Source organism: Convolutriloba macropyga, chromosome 11, assembly GCF_964194025.1.
Source record: "Convolutriloba macropyga chromosome 11, txConMacr16.3, whole genome shotgun sequence".
In the NCBI taxonomy this organism is placed as follows: Eukaryota; Metazoa; Xenacoelomorpha; order Acoela; family Convolutidae; genus Convolutriloba; species Convolutriloba macropyga.
The window spans coordinates 41,437,783-41,458,068 of NC_134478.1; the positions used below are offsets into that span (position 1 = coordinate 41,437,783).

Genomic DNA, 20,286 nt, shown 5'->3' on the forward strand with positions numbered 1-20,286 from the left:
AAGCTGTGTTGTTTAACAGTTGGCAAAGTTCTCAATTCATTTTATTTTTAAAAGGAAGTTTACCACCAAAATCTATCAAAACCTGGAAACTGTAAAAATCAACCCTTTTGTTGCATTAAACTTTCATTTATTTTCCACCGATTTCTTATCATTCATTTTAACCCCCTCCCCCCATTTGAAATAAATTTTGTGTTCTCAAAAACCACAAACTTTTCTCAAACTCATAATATTAAACTTAACAATTTATTGAGAAACTTGCCAGTTGAGTTAGCTTAGCTATTCGCGGACTCAGAGATGTTAAGCTGTATATTGGTATTGATTATGACGAAATTTATAGGTGAAATAATTGTAAAGATGATCTCCAAAACAAGCTAATCTGGAAGCGGGAAATTGAGTTGGTCTTGGTGTTTAAATTATGAAATGAAGATTTCAAGGTCTGCTTAGCACTAGGAGATTTAAAATAAAATGATAAAAAATAACCAAAAATTACGATCGTGACTAAAATTCAGACAGTTTTTTTTAGCAGCTATGTTTATTGCATTTTTAGCCAAAATTTTTTATAAGCTGGTTTTCCTGTGTCCCCCCAGACCCTTTATTAGGTTCCCATAATCTTGAATTTTTGATCTGTCGGCAAATTTTTCTAAGATCTTGCCGCAAAAACCTAGTGGGGGACAAAAAACCGAAAAATCGGAACATTTTTGGCTAAAAATTGGGTTAGGTTTGGTTAAAATCGGATATATGCACGCTTAAAATTTGCAAAAGTTAGCAGAGGCGAACAATAGAGCGTTGAAATGGCGAGATATACGGTATAAAAGTGGGACATAGTAACGCGCGTTTGTCTAGCTATGCACAATATGGCGGGAAATTAGCACAAGTTTGCAAAGAAATATGAACCGAATTCAAATAGCCGAGGTATAACTTAAACGAAAAAATTAAATATAGCACCATAAAATTACTATAAAGCTGACAAAAACCTAAAAAAATAGGGGGAACATTTTTTGTAATCGGTCAAAAAAATTAAGTGTCCTACCCCGTTGTAGTCGGGCACAGAAAATCGCGTTGCAAAAATTGTCCGTCCCCCCCCCCCCCCCCCCGTTGAGGTTCTAGTCAGCTTTTTATACTACTCAGATTCTGATTTTAACGGCTTCTACAACCTTTTCTCGTAGATTTTAATTGAGTTTTTAATTTTTGTCTTCAACTGTCGTTTTCAGTTTGTTTTTTCATCGTATGAAATTTCCTGGACGAAGACAGTTCTGATAGGTTTTTAAGAAAAATAAAACAAGCCTGTATTCTGATTTGAGTATGTATGATGGCTTTCATTACTTTGAAAACTATTGGCGCTTTTTTCTTCGCGTTTTTGTTCTTTTTAGTTTGTATTTTTTACTTAGTTTTGTTAATTTTAGGTCACATATGACATTAATAGCATCAAGAACAAACGCAAATGAACAAAATCTAAAGATTTTAAAGATTTGACTTTGACTTTACTGGCTTCGACACGGGTTTTGATTAAAAAAAAAACAGTAAATCAAATCTTGATTTTTGTGTATATTTGTCTTTCTTTTTGTGAGATTAAAACATATCCTGAATAATTTCAAGTCTCAAGCACTTCTTTTGAATGAACCTATTTAATTTTTTCTTTTTGTAGCTTTTGGCTGTCATGACTTTGAACATAATTGTTTTCAAGAAATACAAAAATTTTTATTTTATTTACTCCTATTTCTCTTTTAGTGGTTGCTTTTTGCTGTTGTTGTTGTTGTTGATGTTGTTGTTGTTGTTGTTGTTGTTGTCTTGTGTGGTTGTTGTTGCTGGTGCTGCTGGCATTACTTTGCAGATGTTGATGTTTGAACGGGTATCGGTTGCCCGATTCCATGTTAATCTGGGATGCCCGCAACATGTCTGAAAACAAAATAGCTGTTGTAAGAGACGTGTATGAGTAATGACTTGAAATAAAAACCTGCTAAATTTTAGCTTTACCACGGGACTACTGAAGAGAATGGCCAAGCATACCAATAGCACCGGACTGGTACTTCACTGGTATACCAAAGGTCAATGACCTTTACGCAAATGTTCCACCAAAATTCAGATATCACAATCAATATTGAGAGGTCACAAAACAAATTAAGGCATTCAAAGAAAGCTCAATCAAACACACTTTGGGGGGCAGAATCTGGTTTTTCGGCATCGACAATGTTTCCTCGCAAGTTTCAATTGAATTTTTGTTTGTTGTCTATATTTGTTCTTCTTGCAGCCGCATAAAAAATGAATAAAGACATTCTTAATGCCCTATTATATGGGCCTTGATAATAATAAACCATTTGCAGGTTTTAAATTGATATCTAATGGTTTTAATTACTTTGAAATTAATCGTTTTTAAAAATTATACGATAATTTATTAACTTTGCTGTTTTTTTGTATAATTGTAACCGAGCCTTATTATGGCCTTCATCCATGTCTTTTCTAGAAACTAACAAGTTACTTTGTTCAATTTCAATTTTATCTGGCGCTATCTTGATAGTGTTTTAATTTTCTTTTAAAAATGACTTGAAGTTTTGGATGTTATTAATTTTTGTTGTTGTTGTTTGTTTTTGTTGTTCGTCTTGCCTCAATTTCTTAATAATGGCAGATACGATCATTCTAATGCGGTTTTTTACTCTACTGAAGTAGAAATATTTGTGTTGAAGGCAATTCTTTCTGTTCATGATTCAATTTTCGGAAAAATGCTTGAATTTTTAGCGTTTTCTATCTGTTCCTCATTTGTCAGACATTTATACCAAAAATGTGGTTGAGCGGGGTCAGAACTTTATGTGCAAGGGCATATTACCGATCTTCCTTTTCATGTTTATTCACGAACTCTTAAGTTGAGTCAAAATGTTACGGCCGAAATAATTTAAAGTTTTCATTATATTAAAAAAAAAATTATTAGCCGTGCTGTGCCAGAAAAACTTCATGTTATTTTGAAACTTCATTTCGATGAACATATGAATTCTAAACAATCATTTTGGGCAGAAAAGAAATTAAGAGTATGAAATGATCTTTTCTGACTCAGAAAATGTTTTCTCGCATGCAGTGGTAATTTTTTCCTTATCCATCCTTCGCTCAAGATTTGTTGTCCAAAAATAACTCTAAAACCAAAGCAATAAACTCGTTTTTTGTTTTTTTTTCATTATGTACTAATAAACTGCAGATCAAAATTCTTGTATCAGTTTTTGGAATTTTTTTGAACGGCAAAACTAAAATAGCACAATTTTGAAACAGTTTTTGTGCCTCGTGAGTCACTTTAGAAGCCAAATGTCGATAGATTTGGTAATGGTAAACTTGTGTACCTCGAAGGCAGAACTTCTGTTTTTGTGAATCAATAGTGAAACGAAAGTATTTAAAGTAAATCTTGTATTTCAGTCCGGGTTACACAATATGAATGTGTACCGACATGGCTCATCAAAACAGAATAACCGGTTATACACCAAACAGACAAACAATTCGGGCGATGAGAGACAGTCCAGTGAAACTAAGCCACTATAAGGAGGGCAACATTTTTTTGGTTAAATAGCATTGCGAACATTGATCTAACCGGCTGGCTATGTTGGTTACTGTGATCTTGATGTGGGTGTGGGCGGGGGTAGTGCATAGTGGTTGCTTTTTGCTGTTGTTGTTGTTGTTGTTGTTGTCTTGTGTGGCTGTTGTTGCTGGTGCTGCTGGCATTACTTTGCAGATGTTGATGTTGGAACGGGTATCGGTTGCCCGATTCCATGTTAATCTGGGATGCCCGCAACATGTCTGAAAACAAAATGGCTGTTGTAAAAGACGTGTTTAAGTAATGACTTGAAATAACAACCTGCTAAATTTTAGCTTTACCACGGGACTACTGAAGAGAATGGCCAAGCATACCAATAGTACCTGACTGGTACTTCACTGGTATACCAAATGTCAATAACCTTTACGCAAATGTTCCACCAAACTTCAGATATCACAATCAAATTTAGGAAATTAAATTGTTGCGTTTCTTGAGAGAATATTGGTTCAATATTACCAAGTAGTATCTTTAAAAAGCGTTTTCGGACAAAAAAATGCAGGAAAAACTTCATACTTGACTTGTAAAACTAAAAAGTTAGAGGCAAGAAGTTTAAGTTTGGTCTCTTTTTGTCATCGAAAAATTTTATATTTGGTATCGCGCCAATCGTAGCTTGATTTTAGGCAAAATTTTTGTTTATCTACGCTTGCCAAACTGGAGAATTAAGCTGGAAAGTTTGTTTTTGCTGATACAGTGCTATAGGGTACCCGCAGGCTCACCGACTTTGCAAGAGGACTAGAACTGCATGCGAACCATCACCTCTGACTTCCTAGCAGAGAAAGGTATCTAAACTAGTGCACAACTCTTCCTGATCCCAATAGCTTAAGCATCTTCTATTAACCATTCTCTTGTTCTTTCTTGTTCCTCAAAGCTTGACCTCAAAGCTTGACCTCAAAAACTTGAGCCAATTTTACGGTGAACAAGTCAAATTTAGAAAATTAAAGTGTTGCATTTCTTGAGATAATATTGGTTCAATATTACCAAGTACTATTTCGCCAATGGGATTCTAAATATCTTTAAAAAGTGTTTTCGGACAAAAAATGCAGGAAAAACTTCATAATTGACTTGTAAAACCAAAAAATTAGAAAAAAAATGATGTGGACCATGCCCAGTTAACACTTAGTTGTTCCTTTTCAGTCTTCTAACATACCATATTGTGAGGAGTGCCTGGATTGCATGGATCCCCTGACATCTGGACCTCCAAGGGGACTTACGTCATCTTCACCCTGTTGCTGATGTTGCTGTGAGAACCCAGGTGAAGTCAATGCCCTCTGTTCACCGTCTACATCATTGAGGGGAGGCATTGACATCAGTGTCTGGGGTCGGCTGGAGCTTCGTGACTGTGGAGTGATGAATGACTCTGTAGTAAGTAATAAACATAGCCTGCAGTTAAAAGATTGCCCCTATATAGCTCGATATAGTTTGCTTCCGTTCATATTATTCAATACACTTGATCTAATTATCGTTTTTATTGTTCATAACAGAGATATTTTTTATTTTTGGTCCTAAAATATTCAACTCACACAGTTGAGTTGTATCTGTTAAAAAGGTTGGTATAAGCTGGAAGTGTTGTTTTTAATCAGTTGTTTTCTATAAACCAAAAAGATGTCACTGTGAGAGAAATCATTTCATAACGTCACTTTACTCGATTAATGAAAAGAATTTCACCAAAAATTTTTCACCAGATCAGGCTTTGAAACCTCAAGAACGAAGCAAAAATCTATATAATTTGAGCCAATGCAATATAAAATATGACAGCAAGTTAAAATTTTGATTATTTATCGGAAGAGACACTATATGAATTGAAAAAGATGTCCCACGTTGATATCCGAATTTTTAAAATAAGTTGCACCAATGTATTTCATCAACTAAATCTGCTCTAGCTTTTAGAGCTTCTTTTCTTGTCTGTGTTTCATATTATTTTGTTCGAGCAAACTTGCTTAAATAGCCAAAAATCTGTAGTTAAACAAAAAAGAATAGAAGTTGCTTCTAAAAGGCCCCAAATTGACTATTTATCAAAACTTCAGAAATATCTTTATAATGTTAGAATTATATAGCAAAAACCACTCAAATAGAAAAACGTTAAAACATAGCTGGCAGATTGCCAGAAAATAGCAGCAAATAGCTTCGTAGATCTGCAGTCTAAAAATGAACACAAAAAACTCGCTCCACTAAGAGCGAAAAATGACGTCACGCACGCACTTCAGTTGAAATTGCATGGATGAATGAACAAAAAGCACATTTGAAGTGGTTGTGCCGTCATATGGTCGTAACAAAAATCTTGACGACAGAAAAAAAACATAGCAGGACAAGTCCTGACGTACAATTCAAATAATTTTCATTGAAACAGAAAACTAGGACTAAAACGGACTATGAATGGATAGGGAAAACCATTTAGAAAAAAATCCGATCCAAAAAATTGAAAAAACATTAAAAATCAAAGTGAAATTGCCTCTTGTGAACAAAAAACCACTAGCGAGACAGCGAATTTTTGTTCAAACACCGTTTTCTCACTCTACTTTAAATTTTGAGCAAAAAATTTCCACGCTCCAAATTCACTCGCTTTTTCGCTCCACTTCGTGTTTCGGCGTGACCAAAATCACTACTCCAATTTGACTTCAAATATCATGAAAATGTGTGAACAGGTCTTTAAAAAAAAGACAGCGTCTCAATACATTTCAAACTCTTTGAATCGTAAAAAACAAAGAGAAGCGCAATAATAACCCCACCTATCGCTGTGCGGCTATTAATCAAAAATCTAAAAATTTGCTTCAAGTTGTTGTACTGCAACAATGAGTGAAAAGTTATAAACGTACATATTGGTTATTCAAAACTTCAGCAAAATAAAAACAAATACCTCAGCTGAAACCACTGACTTAGATTGCACAATTTGTTAATTATCATTTGATTGGATATTAAAACTTAAACTAAGATTTTTTAGTGTTCTTGCTATTGTACCATACTGTTATTTTCAAGCGCATTTGTGTTATTTTGAGAAGAACCAAAAACAACAAAACTGTGTTTATTAGCTGCAATTTTTTCAATTTTGATCTTGACTATTCGTTGAAAAAAACGTTTAATATATAGTGAAATATGAGAAAAGTTTTTGCATAAGGAGTTTAAAAAACTTTGATTCTGTTCTCAAGAGATTTATAAACTGAAAATCTATCTCTAAATCCAATAATTTGGTTGTCTCTGCCAACTTCTGACACTAACTAAATTTTGATCAATTAAAACTCAATGATGTATCTTCAATTTTAAGTAAAAATCAATCAAGCATCCTTCTCACAGCAGCGTAAAACCTTCTTAAGAACCAACCCAATTGTTCTGGTCAGTCAGAAAAATCTCTCACACACAAACAGAAAGCAAAATTCCTCAACAAAACGAAAGATAGTAAATGTGTGATTGGACATAGCATTCAAGCCCGCCATATTGAAAGCATATTATCAAAATTTAACCACATAAAATCTATTTAAAGCAGAATATCAACAAATATTTTTCAAATACACGGTCCTCAATTTATAAAGGCCAGACATCCATCAAATAGCTACTCTTTTTGCTATTAACGCCTCCTCTCGATAACTTTATATAAAAATCAACTGGCCACAGATCACAAAATAATGAGAGGGAAAGAACAGATTTTTTTTCTTTTCCGAACTTTTGCAGTTTCAAAAAAAGAACAAAACATTTTCAAAATAGCATATCAATTAGGCTTATATGAATAAAAAAGTAACTGTTAATCTTTGATGTCTGGCAAAACTGTTTGTTATTTAAGAACAAAAGCCTTTCTCGTTTTTTTTTCAAATTTGTGATATTAAATTATCGGGAGAAATATTGCAGAGAAACAATTTCAGAAAAGTTATTTTAATTACCAATTCAAAGTTTTCCTCAATGAAGTAAGGAGATGCAAATAAAGACCACGAAAAAACTCGATAGCTTTTTTCGGAAATAGAAATTGAGGTTAAATAATGTGTAGTTTAGTCAACAACAGTTCTATTTCCCTTCGGAAGCCCAGAAAATACAGATTTTGATCCCCCGCATCTAGCACTATAAGAGTTTGTAAATTACAATTTTTAGATTAATTATTAATTTATTAATTTCAACTTTGCTTTAAGTTTGAATTGACTGAGTGAAAAAAACAAATAAATAGTAACGGCCATTTTGCTAAAAATTTCAAACAATGAATTAAAATACAAAAATGGGCTCCAATTTTTTCATAGGCAGAAAAAGTTACATAGACTACTTTTTCTAAAGCAGGGCTCTGCTGATTTTTTTTCCATTTTGCCTTCCTCACTTCATTAACTTCATTAACTTGCGAAATGAAACTCTTGTACGGAGTTAAGAGCCACCCAGACCACTCTTTTTTTAAAAAAAAACTGCAATGTTCCTATCAAAAAGTGTACAGATCCTATAAAAATTACACTCAAATGGTTGCCTGATCATGTAGAAGTATTTTTTGAAACAGTGTTTGTATTTTCTCAGAAGATTGGTATAGGAACTCCTCAATCAATTGCTCCTTTTAAAAACTTTTTGCGTATTTGCAAACCAAATGAATGACAATTTGATAATTTTTTGCAAAATTTTGAAAAACTAAAAATATCTCTAGTGGTTGATTTCCTATTTAGGCATTTTTAATGACCCAATAATTTTTCTTCACTGATCTAAACTGAAATGCTGCACTAAAAAATGTCTGCTGTGTTTTTGTGGACCTTTATTATTTACGGACAATCGACCAGGACACTCGATAACTCTATAGCGTGTAATGGATTTTGAAGTGCCCTTTTTGAGTCTAATAATTGACGTTCGCTTAATATCCACAACTTGTTTCAAAATTTTGGCTTAGTTTCTTGAATATCGGGTTCGCTTCATTGACTTTTTGCCTAATTCCCATCCTCCTTGAAATTAGTTCAGCAGAGGAAATCGTGCGCAAACGTCAAAAAAGATCATCAATAGTCTCATTAGCAGTTTCGAGTTCTTTCTTTTCGCATATACAAGGTTAAAATCTGTTGCCAACTCACCTCTCTCTAATGCTTGTCGACTCAAGTCCGCATCGTATGTCTGACTCTTGATCACAGATGACCCGAAGGGTGCTTGCTGCTGGTGCATCATCGAAGTGGGGGTTCGATTCCCGTTCGACCTCATTCTGGAGTCTTGGGATCCGGCTATTGACGTGTTCACGGCATCTTGCCTGTCGAACTACAGAAAAAAGAACTTTTACTTTTAACCCAACTCTAATGAGTGAAAATTATTCTCTTCTTTGAGAAAGAATATAGTCAGTAAAAATGAATTCTTCAATAAAATCACTAAGCACATTTAATTGTGTCTTTTCAAGGGAGAATTTGGCTCCCGGTATTTAATGTCACCTTTCTTCTCTCAGTTTTTGATCTCTTCTTCTGTTAATTAATTATTCGACTGAACTCTTTTCCCATGTTTTTCACCCGTTTTCATATTTTGAATTTAAATAAATTAGACTTACTTTACCGATGCAAATTATGCTTTGTAATAAATTACGAAATTCTAATTCAAGTGTTTCTTGTGATTGTTTATTCTTTAAGAACTTTGAACAATGGGAACTGGTCAACATAAAAACAGCCGGGTAATTTAAACTAACCGTGGGCCCAGGCGGGGTGTCGAATGACTCATACACGCCTTCTCCGCCCCCTACTCTGTCTTCCAAAATTCCAGAGGCAGACCTGGACCGCTCCTGCATCTGGAAATATTTCAAAAATGATCCTTCTTTGAGTTCAGTTCTGTAAATGATGTAGTTACAGATCTCTATAATATTGAATGCAGAAATTGTTGCAAACAAATTTAAGCTCTTTGGGCTGGCACAAGTATCAATTGCTTATCGAAGCCGAGGTGTTGCAGATATCCCAATTTCAACCAAGCTAGACAATAAGGAGGAGGCGTATTCGTTGGCTTCGCAGAACACAAAACTGATTTCAGTATATGACTTAAAATTCCCCGAGAAACAATAAAGTAATGTAATTTATCGTTTATAAATGATCAAATTACTTATTTAAAATTTTTTGTGATGTGTTCAATTTTTTCAGTAACTTGAATTTACTTCAAGTTATAACTTGAAAATTATACTTCATTTATCAGCTTAAGTGTTTCCCAGAATTCTTCCACCCACCCCAGATTTGTTCCGATGTGACGCAGTCAGTGTCGAAGATTGAGAACCATTCAACCCATTCGGGTTCGATCCAGGGTTCTGCTGATGTGAAGGTCTACGATTCGAAGTGCTGCTGTCCCTGCGACCAAATGTACCAGCAGAGGTCCCGTCCATAGTGTTGTTCAGACTGGTATTGCCCAAAGCACCCCTTTTTAGAGTCCCCGTCCCCTCCTTCGCCCACTGGCCCACTGACAAGCTGACGTCAGCAACTGCTGCCGGATCCACGTTCTGAAAATGTTTCTGAATGTTGGTCAACTTCGACAATAGCTTGTTAAAAAAATCATTCCATTGAAACATGCTCGTGAAATTTTCAAAATTCCGTCTCTGCAGTGGCAAGTTTTCGGTTGCCAGTTTTTCAATAAAGAGCGTGTTGCAATTAAAGTTAAGTGAGTCTTCTGAAGTCACTTCGAAATTCTGGTGTGTAGAATGTTGTGAGTGACTTCATCAGGGTCTTGTAACCTATATTTACGATGACAATTAAAGTTGCGCGTTAGAAGTTACTTAGTCACATTGAACATAGAACATGGAGCCCTTACGCTTTTAGTCTGAAATAATGTTCAACGCAAAATTGTGAACTATAAATAGGCAAAAAGGTTTTTCTCGGGAAAACTTTCAAACTATATGGTGAACAAATTAATCCAGATTATCTGTCAGATGAGGGGGGTTACTCGAACCGAAATAACTATTAGAAATAGTCCCTTACTGAAATGAGCCCATCTAAAGGGGGGGGGGGGGGTACTCATTTAAGACAAAGTGTGAAAGAGTAAAAAAAGCTGCTTACGGGTGTTTCTGATTGCCAAATCTGGGCTGCTTGATGTTTTTTGATGGTGTCTGTCAACTTGGCATACCACACATTGTTAGCTGACAGGTGGATCTTGTCTAAAACAGACCCAAGATTTGAGTTTATTTATGTTTGAGCTAAATCTCTTCAATTAAAAGATCAAACATCATTTTCATAATAAGGTAGAATTGGGTCCTTCTTATTATCCCCCACCCATATAAGTGAGTACAAAAACGTTATTATTGCCCCGCACAAATTGTAAGCCCTACGGCATATATATATATATATATATATATATATATATATATATATATATATATATATATGCCATGCCGTAGGGCTTACAATTTGTGCGGGGCAATAATAAAAAAGGTCCGTGCAATTAATATCGCTGTTGGATGCAATTAATTAACGTTGAAAAGCCTATAAATTGGTCTTGGACCAAATTGCACATTGCCAGCCACCGATAGCTCAATTGGTAGAGCGGAGGACTGTAGATTGCAAGCTGAGATCCTTAGGTCCCTTGTTCGAGTCCAAAACATAAGAAATGATCGTTTTGGATTGGTATTTTTAGGGGAAAACGGTCAAAACCCTTATAATTTTTGACCAACTCGAGCGTTTATGATCATTTTTTCGACATCAGAAGTGATAGTTTTTGCGAATTTTAAGTGTTTTTCAAAACTAAGAGGCACATTAAATAACTCGGGTCTTTCCCATTATAGCCCTCCCAGGGTAGTGGGCATGTAACCTATAGCCCCCCCCCCCCCAGATGAAAATTCATAACCACCTCTTTAACACAAAATCGGAAATCGATGTAGGCAAGCCACTGAAATTAATAACCATTTCTTTAACACAAAATCAGAAATCATTGTAGGCGAGCCGCCGGATGATGACATGGGCTTGCCCATTATAATTGATTTTAGTTGACTTCGTATCTTGTTGATTCGTATCTTGAAGAGTTCCTGTTCAGAAAGCATGTTTCTCGAAAAAACCTGGACCCGTTCCATGAAATAATGACGGCGATTGGAAAATTCCAGCATTCGATACTGGAACAAAACAAAAACTTGTAACCAACCATTGTAAGCATAAATGATGAATCTAATTGTATGTTATAACTTGATTTTTGGGGGGGGGCTATAATTTTTTCGGGGGGGGGCTATAATGGGAAAGACCCAATAACTCGACGTCATTAAGTGGCTGATCATCTCGCTTAGAGACTTACGCCTCACTAGTCTTCAAGTATGCGATTTACCGAAACTGTTTTAAAGTAACAATTTCGCGGCGTGAAGGGCGGTTCTTAATCTTACAAGTTTGACACTCTCCATGTTACCCCCAAACAACACCCTGTCTATCTTCATCCATCCCCCAACAAAACCTCCCAACACCACACCATCCCCCCCCAACGCTTGATCCTAACACCACCATCCTTCAACAGTTGAACCCCACTCCACTCGCGCCCCTGAATGCTGGCATGCCTGAGCCCCAGCTAACTACTACCAAAACCATCCACTCGTCGGTCGTCTGAGAGCATTTCGCCAGACATTAGTCGGCTAGCTATAAATAATAGAATTGGTATGAGATCTGTTCTGTCCCCCGATAAGTAGGCAAAAACATTAACGCCTCTAGGTAAACGTGTTCTTTACACAGTAATAAGCTCTATAAAAACACAAACTGTAATTGAGGGGCATGAAAACACTGCGGGGCAAAACAAAAAATATCATTGATGTTGTCAAAAGGATGCCCACTATCTGTATGTTCAGCAAAAAAATACTTTCTATCCAATAACACGCAGCATCTGTTCTGTTTCCCATTGCGGTTTATAGAAAAACTCGGTTGAATAACAAGAGCGCCTCATTTTACACAATTTTTAGGCACTTCGACATTAAAAACACACGTGGCTAAAGCACAAACTTGATAAAAAATTGGGATCACATAAACATTTTTCAAAAAAAAATTGTTTTTCCTATTACAACCCTAGCTCTTTGTTCACATAACTTATAAACGCCATTTACCATAAAGACACCGTAATGGGGGCTAGCGTGTTTCACGTGTATGCACCTCTCGCTTAGTAGGTGCAAAATTAATTAATCTTTGAAAAGTATGTGCAAAACTATTACACATTGATTTATTATGTGATGCCACGTAACGGGGGTTGCATAAAATACGGGGGGCAGAAAGAGAAAAAACCTGGGAGCTTTATAATTTCAGAGAAAGTTAATGAGTAATGGGAGGTAATCAGACCCTTTTCCAACCCTAGTATAAAACCCGCCAGACAATTCCGCAACGTTCCTGGAGACCTTTTAAACCAGACGACATTTAGAGTGAAGAATTCCGCGCAGTTGTAGCAGGGAACCCGACAATTTCGGATTTAGCTGCTGACCGAGTGTGTTCTTCCGCTGAATAGACGACCAAATATTGACTTAAGGCAGCTTTGGATGAGGATGATTTTGGACGGAGTTTTAGAGAAATTTCCCAAGATGAATTTGCCGCTAAGAGGACTTGCACGGACGTTCACGGGCTCCGTTAATACACTTGGCCCTCGTACATCAAGACCGCTTTAGGTACTTTAACTAAATCCGCGGTTAAAATCATGCTTGTTCACACAAAAACCAATACCATATCAGGGTGAAGGTTTCGTGAACAGCAGCAAAGGTATCAAGACTAATGAATAACCGAGTAACTTTGTCTTAAGTTCATAAACCATCATTTGATTAATTTCTATTTCTCGTCCCAAAAAGTTGTAGCGTGGTGAAGTAGTGATATAGAACAAATGAACGGTCAAAATTGTGTAAGACTAATGTTGCAAAAATATTGTTTTATTGCAAAATTAAAATTAGTGATACATGGTAAAAACAAAATGACAAAGTCAAAGAAATTTTTCGATTTTGTCGTCAACAGAGCTAAAATAGGGCCCAATTAGCACAAAATGTACAGAAATTAAATTTTGTGATGTATGAACAAAATCAGAAAACGATCTAAGTTTTAGGGGTGTGAATTGAAGCTTAAAAACTATATTATTCCACACCTCACCCTCTCACCTTTACATATGTTTTACTTGCCCCCACTGGCGCTTTGCATTTTTCTATCTAATCTTCTTCAGACGTCCCAGCTTAATGGGCATAAAACTATCACGCCCCCCCCTTGTGCAAAGTTTATTTATACATATTAACTTGCTATATTGCAACATGCTGTAATTTGTAAATGAGAGGTCATAAACGGTACCGGAATACAGCACTTCTAAAAATAGATCCTATTTTTGTACATCATAATCTTCGATACAATATCCGACTGTATGCAACTGGTACCCTGAAGATTTCAGAGAGGACAGAAGAGATCTTAAGAATCAATCAACACAGAAACCGACCTGATATGAGGTGTGAGTAGTGTCTCTCAATCTCAGTAGCGACTTGATACAATTCCTTATAGACTTTCTGCCCCCCTCCTCCCACGCCCTTCTGGCTCTTGAAGGAGGAGCGAACTGCCTTGACGTGTTTGTTGCTGTCTGGCTTAAAGAATATCACAATCGGGTACAATCCAACCATGTTGAGCCACTGGACACACCCGGGGGAGATGTCAAGGACACAGTGACAGTTCTGGAACAGACAGATAAGGGCTAATGTTTGCATTTATTGTTGATCATAGGAGGAGAAATACAACGGATATGATTCACGACTGCATTTGAATAGGTAAGACCATAGGTTGACATTTAAAAAAACGATTATGCTGGATCAAAATTGGCAATGATGAGGTCATAGCTCGATACAAGAAACGATCATCGCCTATGTTGAGGTTCCAGGTCAAAAATCGGTATTTCCAGGCTCAAATAAATGCACCATTTGGGGTGTTTGGTGTTCAAAGTTAAATGGTCTGGAAATATGGGTTAACGCGCGAAATTCTGGACATAAATCTCAGATAGACTGTTGTCATTAATGTTATTTGGGCATAAAAATCCCCACTACTCACATTATTTGGCCTCTTTTTAAATTCTGTTTTTACTAAGAAATTATTTTATGACTAGGCGCTGTATTTTATAAGAATTGTATTTTCATAAAATACAGCCGTATTTTATTTATTTTTTATAAAATTTCAAGTTACAAGCTAAACAGACCTGGTCCATGACTTTTCGTATTGATCGTATATTTACGGTAGATCCGTTGATCACGTTCGGAGCGAAGTCATCAGCTAAAACAATAATAATAGTTGTAATCATTTTTTCAAAATATTTAGCACAATTCTTACAAAACTATGAATCGTGACCGCTGCTCAGGGTTATGCAGTGTACTGAAAATGAGAAAATGGGAACTTTTATCCCAAAAATAAAATGGGAACTTTTATCCCAAAAACTAATATGGGATGTTTTATCCCACTTTTAAAAATATGGGAAATTAATTCCCACTTTGCTGACTATATATAGGAAGCTAGTTTTTATATCAACCAGTTATTCAGTATCGTTCACTTCAACCATTTGTTCACTTCAATTCCAATTTAGTTAGCCATCTGATATTCCTCTCTTCAATTGTCACCACACACTTGCTCAATAGATTGATAAAGTAAACATATGATATCGATATTGCTTAACTCATTATTCATATTGTACCGCCTTAACTGTTTTTATAATAAAATTTTTAATTCCATTCCTTTTGTCTTTAGAACTTTAAAGTTAAACTCTCTTTGTATACTCCCATTTAAGCGGCGAGTATAAATTGGTGCGACCAGTGAGGCTCACTCAAGGTTAGTAAATTATATGTTCTAAAGACTCTAACTTTAATATTTAACTTAAATAAAATCTGCTGCGAGGCAAAAAACTTAGGAAAAGTTTCCAAGTTGTCTCATTTCTATGTTCTGACTTAAATAAGTCGAACTTAACACTTTGTTTTAAATCATATGTTAAAATTGTATCAGCTATTACTAAAATTTTCTATCTTTCGTCAGTTATCTGACTTTAATAAAAGACTTAGAAAAATTTCTAAGTTCTCAAATAAAAATAAATTGTACCCAGATGACGTAATTCTTAGACTATCTAAAGTTGTCTCTGGTACTTACAGAAACACTTAATTTATCTTAGATAAAATAAAGACTTGGCAAACGTCCAAGTATTTTAAATAAAAATGGCTGATGCTCCTATTTCTCTGAGTAATGTATCTTTAACTACTTTTTCAGGTAACGATCCCAGTCAGAGTGCTCTTGACTTTTGGAATTCTGTTGATCAAAAAGTAAAATTTTCGTTAGGAGTTGTTCCTACTGATCTTGATAGGAAAAAGAGTTATGAAAATAGACAGAGATCTCTATTTGGGTCCCTTTTAACCGATACAGCCTTAGAATGGTTTAATACTATCGACGAGGCTAAAGTCTTAAATGATATTAAAAACGACTTTCTTGATAGATTTACTGACGGTCGTGATAAATTTAAGCATAGATTAGAGGTAGAAAATGCTTCTAGACAAGAAGGTGAATTAATAAAAAATTATTTTCATAGAGTCAAGCACGCGGTTGATAAAGGTTGGCCAGAAGACTTAACAAATGTAGCTAACGCTGATCGAGCGCAAGAAGCAGTAATACAATCCAGACAAAGAGAACAGAAATATATTGATTTTGCTATAAGGGGACTGCAACCCCCCTCATTAAAGCGAAAAGCACATGAACGGCGTATTAAGAAACCTAACGAAAGTTGGGACGATTTAAAAGAACATCTGATAACACAAGATTTAACTTGTATAGTTATTAATGAGAATTCGGCTAAACAACCTTCAGACAAAATATCGTCCTTAGAGACACAAATTAAGGAACTTACAAGCTTAATAAAAAATAATGAAGTAAGTGCTATACAAAATACAAGCAACTTCAATAGAGACCCGAATATAAAAGGACGAGCCAATAATACTAGGTTCTGTGAGTATTGTAGAAACCACGGACACTCTATTTCTACTTGTAACAAAAAGAAGTTAGACGACGAAGTACAAAAGATAAGAAAAGAATTATTAGAGCAAAAAGAGACCAAGCCTACATTTAGTAATAACTACAGACGAGGTGCTTGGAATAACAACCAATATAATAGTAGAAATAATAGTTATAACAACCGAGCTCAAAACCCGAATTCTTTCTATAATAACCAGAACGGCTACAAGTACGGCAATTGATTTAACCAAAATAAGCAATATGACCAAAGATTTCCCCAAGAAAATTCATTTCGGCAAAATGAATATGCTGCTCAACAATTTTATGAGCGTGAAAACAACCAATTCAATAGAAATCAAGCCCATAGTAATACAAGGCCTACTTTACAACAAGACACAAAGTCTTATAATACACAAAATGAAAATAACGTTCGTTGGATTCAACAGGAAGAAAACAATGTTGACTATTGTGACGCTATCTCAGATTTATTTCCTTTAAACTAGTACGGTCTCCGAAAAATAAGAATATCACATCAAATCCCAAAGCCCGAATTTTCTTGAACTTATATCACTTTGCTACCGGAGACAATAAAAAACATAGTGGCTTAGAAATAGAATTCATGATCGACCCAGGATCAACTTGCACTATAATAAATTACCCAAAATTTCTTGAGCTTAACCAATTGGGGCAACAAATAAATATCCAGACTTCAGGCAATAAAACAAGAACCTATAACGGTTCCGAAATACGCATGATAGGCTACACTATACTAACTTCATACTTTGATACAGATGGGAAATATAAAGCAAATCATAGAGTATGGGTTACTGAGGAGAAAACTTCTAATTTATTAGGAGTAGATTTTTGTCATACATTTCTTAAAGCATTATACTTTGATATTCCAGCAGTAGAACTCAAGACTAGTGATAAAGGAGTTCTTAGTTATGGCTCGCTAAATAATGAAAAGGAACATCCCCAAGTCTCTAAATTGAACGCAGTGATAATACACCAGCCTCTATATATCCCACCTAAGTCTACATTTCTCTACAAACACAAGTGTAGTGAGCAAGATATATTTCCGAAAGGCACTTCTTTTGTACCTAATAGGACTACAGTAAAAACCGAGTTGTGCTTTATAAATACTATTTGTACTAAGAACTAAAAACAAATTCCCCTGCTCATCGAAAACCACAAAAATCATCAAGTTACACTAAATAAAGGGATAATTGGATTTACTATATGTGATATTACAAACAATACACAAAAATACAGTATTCGTGACTGTAACGAATTTACTTATTCTGTTATAAATAAATGCGAAGAGCTTGATAGTTGTTTTATGCTAAATACAACTACAAATACTATATCCGAATCCACTGACCTAACTGCTGAGTGTATTAGGTATATTAACTTTGACGAACATTCGATATTCGACGCTAATATGCCTATTATCCATACTATATCTAGAGACTTAGTATTAGACAAAGGCTTTACTGCCTCCCTTATTAAAAGATACCCCAACTTAAAGAGGAATATTCTACAATACTTTAAAAGTATAGGATCGGAGAATAAGGTAGACCACGAACTAATACATTTTCAAGATGAGTATAGTCAGCAAATTATATATAGTCTTGTAATGAAGGAATATTATAACTCTCCCCCATACGAAGCAAGTAAAACTTGTTCAGTATTTTGTGAACTACAAAAAACACTTATGCTTGACGGCATAAGATGTATTGCTATGCCTAAGATAGCATGTGGCGGAGACCCCAGACTGTGGAAAAGAATAGCTAAAGAACTAGAGGAACATTTTAAACACACAGGAATAATTATTTATGTATACATTAGTGGCAAAGAATTACAATTAATAAATAATATAGAAAATCGCCCTCTCACTGACGAGCATATCGCCGAAATAATGGAGCTATCCGCAGGAGAACTAGTAGAGAAATGTAAAAGCGAGGATGATATTGCCACTGACTTTTCTAAAGAGGCAAAAAGGATATGCCAACCCAAATCAAGAGAACAATTTCCAATATTCCGCTCAAAATATCAAGTAAAAGAATTAATAGATAAATTTACTACAAGTGTACATGCTGGACAAAATACTCACTTCAATAAAACGGAATTCCTACAAAAATTCGATTTTACACAAACCGACTTGACTGAGAACGAATTCTTTCGACTTGCAGATATACTGCTTACAGACAACGATGTATATTCACATCATAAATATGACATTGGCCGTGCTAAACAACAATTTAATATACCCCTAATAAAAAATGCAGAATTCAAAAAGCAAAGACCTAGTAGAGTACCCTTCCATTTAAGGGATAAACTCGAATTACTGATGGACGAGTTAATACAAGCAGGCATTATAAGAGAACTAGATGAGCATGACGATATGAATAGCTGGTTCGTTAACCCAATCATAATCCCTCCCAAGAAGGATTACGTCAAACTAGTAATAGATGCTCGCTATCCAAAATCTATTACTGACACAAGTAATTAAAGTTGGCCGTTAGAACCACTACAAGTTCTAATAACCCGAGTAAATGGATCATATTTTACAAGCAGCGATCTTTCTTGTGCTTATCATCAAGTGCCGCTAACGCCCGAAACACAAAAGTTAACAGGATTTATAATAGGAGGAAGACAATATACTTATCAAGTCGGCTTCTACGGATTAAAACCACTACCCAATTTCTTTAGTAAATTAATGCGCTATGCATTCGGACCTCTTATAAAAGAAAAGAAGGCTATTACATATATTGACGATACACTACTACAATCTAATACTAAAGAGGAAATGTTCAATATAATAAAAGAATATCATGCTCTATTAAGAAAGGCTAACTTAAAAGCCGCACTGGATAAAACAATGTTCTTCTTACGAAAAGTAAAATTTCTCGGACACGTTATATCAGAAAATACACTTTCTCCAGTTATATCGCGTATTGACGACATTAGAAACTTAAAGACTCCCGAATCAAAAACTGACGTTCTTAGCGTATTAGGAGCAATGGGATTCTACTCGAACTATGTGATAAATTTTCATATAGATGCTAAGCCTTTGTACGATTTAACAAGAGGCGATGTAAATTTCAAATGGGAAGAAGAACACGAGAAAGTATTCAATATACTAAAAGAAAAGTTCGTACATGATATATCACTAGCAATTCCAAATGCGAACTACCCATTTCATATACATGCTGACTCGTCTAACTTAGGCGCTGGTTGTATACTTATACAACAATTCCCTGATAGAAAAAGAATTGTATCAGCGAACTCTAGAGTATTCGACAAAGCTGAACAGAAAATGTCCCCACAGCATAGAGAATTATGCGGAATTATATCCGCACTACAAACGTATGAATTCTATTTAATAGGATCGCCATTTCCCATATACCTCTTTTGCGATCACAGGCCAATACTATTTTTATGGTGTAGGCGCGGACAACTTTCGCACAGATTTTTCAAATATCAAGTCGTCCTAACTAAATTCCAGAACTTAAAAATTATATACACCGAAGGCAAGAACTTAGCATTTCCTGATTTACTGAGTCAACAAGTCCCAATAGAGGAAGCGAAGAAATTTCAGATTGAACATAAAACAATACCTAAGGATATAAATTTCTACACTTCGGATTTAAAGCCAGTCTCTTACTCTGTATTGCACAAAGAGGATAAAACAAACTCGTCTAACGATTCTTATCCTATACTAGCACAAGTACAAGGTGGAACAAGAAAAGTAATGAATATATCGGATAATGATTTTAGTATTTCTGACGCACCCGAAGGGTTTACAGACTCTTGTAATGCTATACATAATGTAGCCGACTATTTCAAATTTGGCAAAAATATAAA

The 20,286-nt window shown here is 35.3% G+C and overlaps 1 protein-coding gene across 9 annotated transcripts in view; it reads right to left on the reverse strand.

Annotated features, from left to right (window-relative positions):
• The window catches only part of LOC142349449 (tight junction protein 1-like), a 158,630-nt gene that overhangs the window by 37,128 nt on the left and 101,216 nt on the right, over positions 1 to 20,286 (reverse strand). For 8 of the 9 annotated variants that reach the window (XM_075401022.1, XM_075401019.1, XM_075401017.1 and 5 more), the window contains 8 exons: positions 14,633 to 14,706; positions 13,889 to 14,117; positions 10,525 to 10,622; positions 9,705 to 9,971; positions 9,180 to 9,278; positions 8,587 to 8,764; positions 4,719 to 4,928; positions 3,569 to 3,774 (listed from right to left, as the gene is read on the reverse strand). In XM_075401022.1, the coding sequence (XP_075257137.1) occupies positions 3,569 to 3,774; positions 4,719 to 4,928; positions 8,587 to 8,764; positions 9,180 to 9,278; positions 9,705 to 9,971; positions 10,525 to 10,622; positions 13,889 to 14,117; positions 14,633 to 14,706 (1,361 nt within the window). Of the gene's footprint in view, positions 1 to 1,711; positions 1,897 to 3,568; positions 3,775 to 4,718; positions 4,929 to 8,586; positions 8,765 to 9,179; positions 9,279 to 9,704; positions 9,972 to 10,524; positions 10,623 to 13,888; positions 14,118 to 14,632; positions 14,707 to 20,286 lie in introns of all 9 variants that reach the window. The other variant, XM_075401021.1, reaches the window with a different exon arrangement.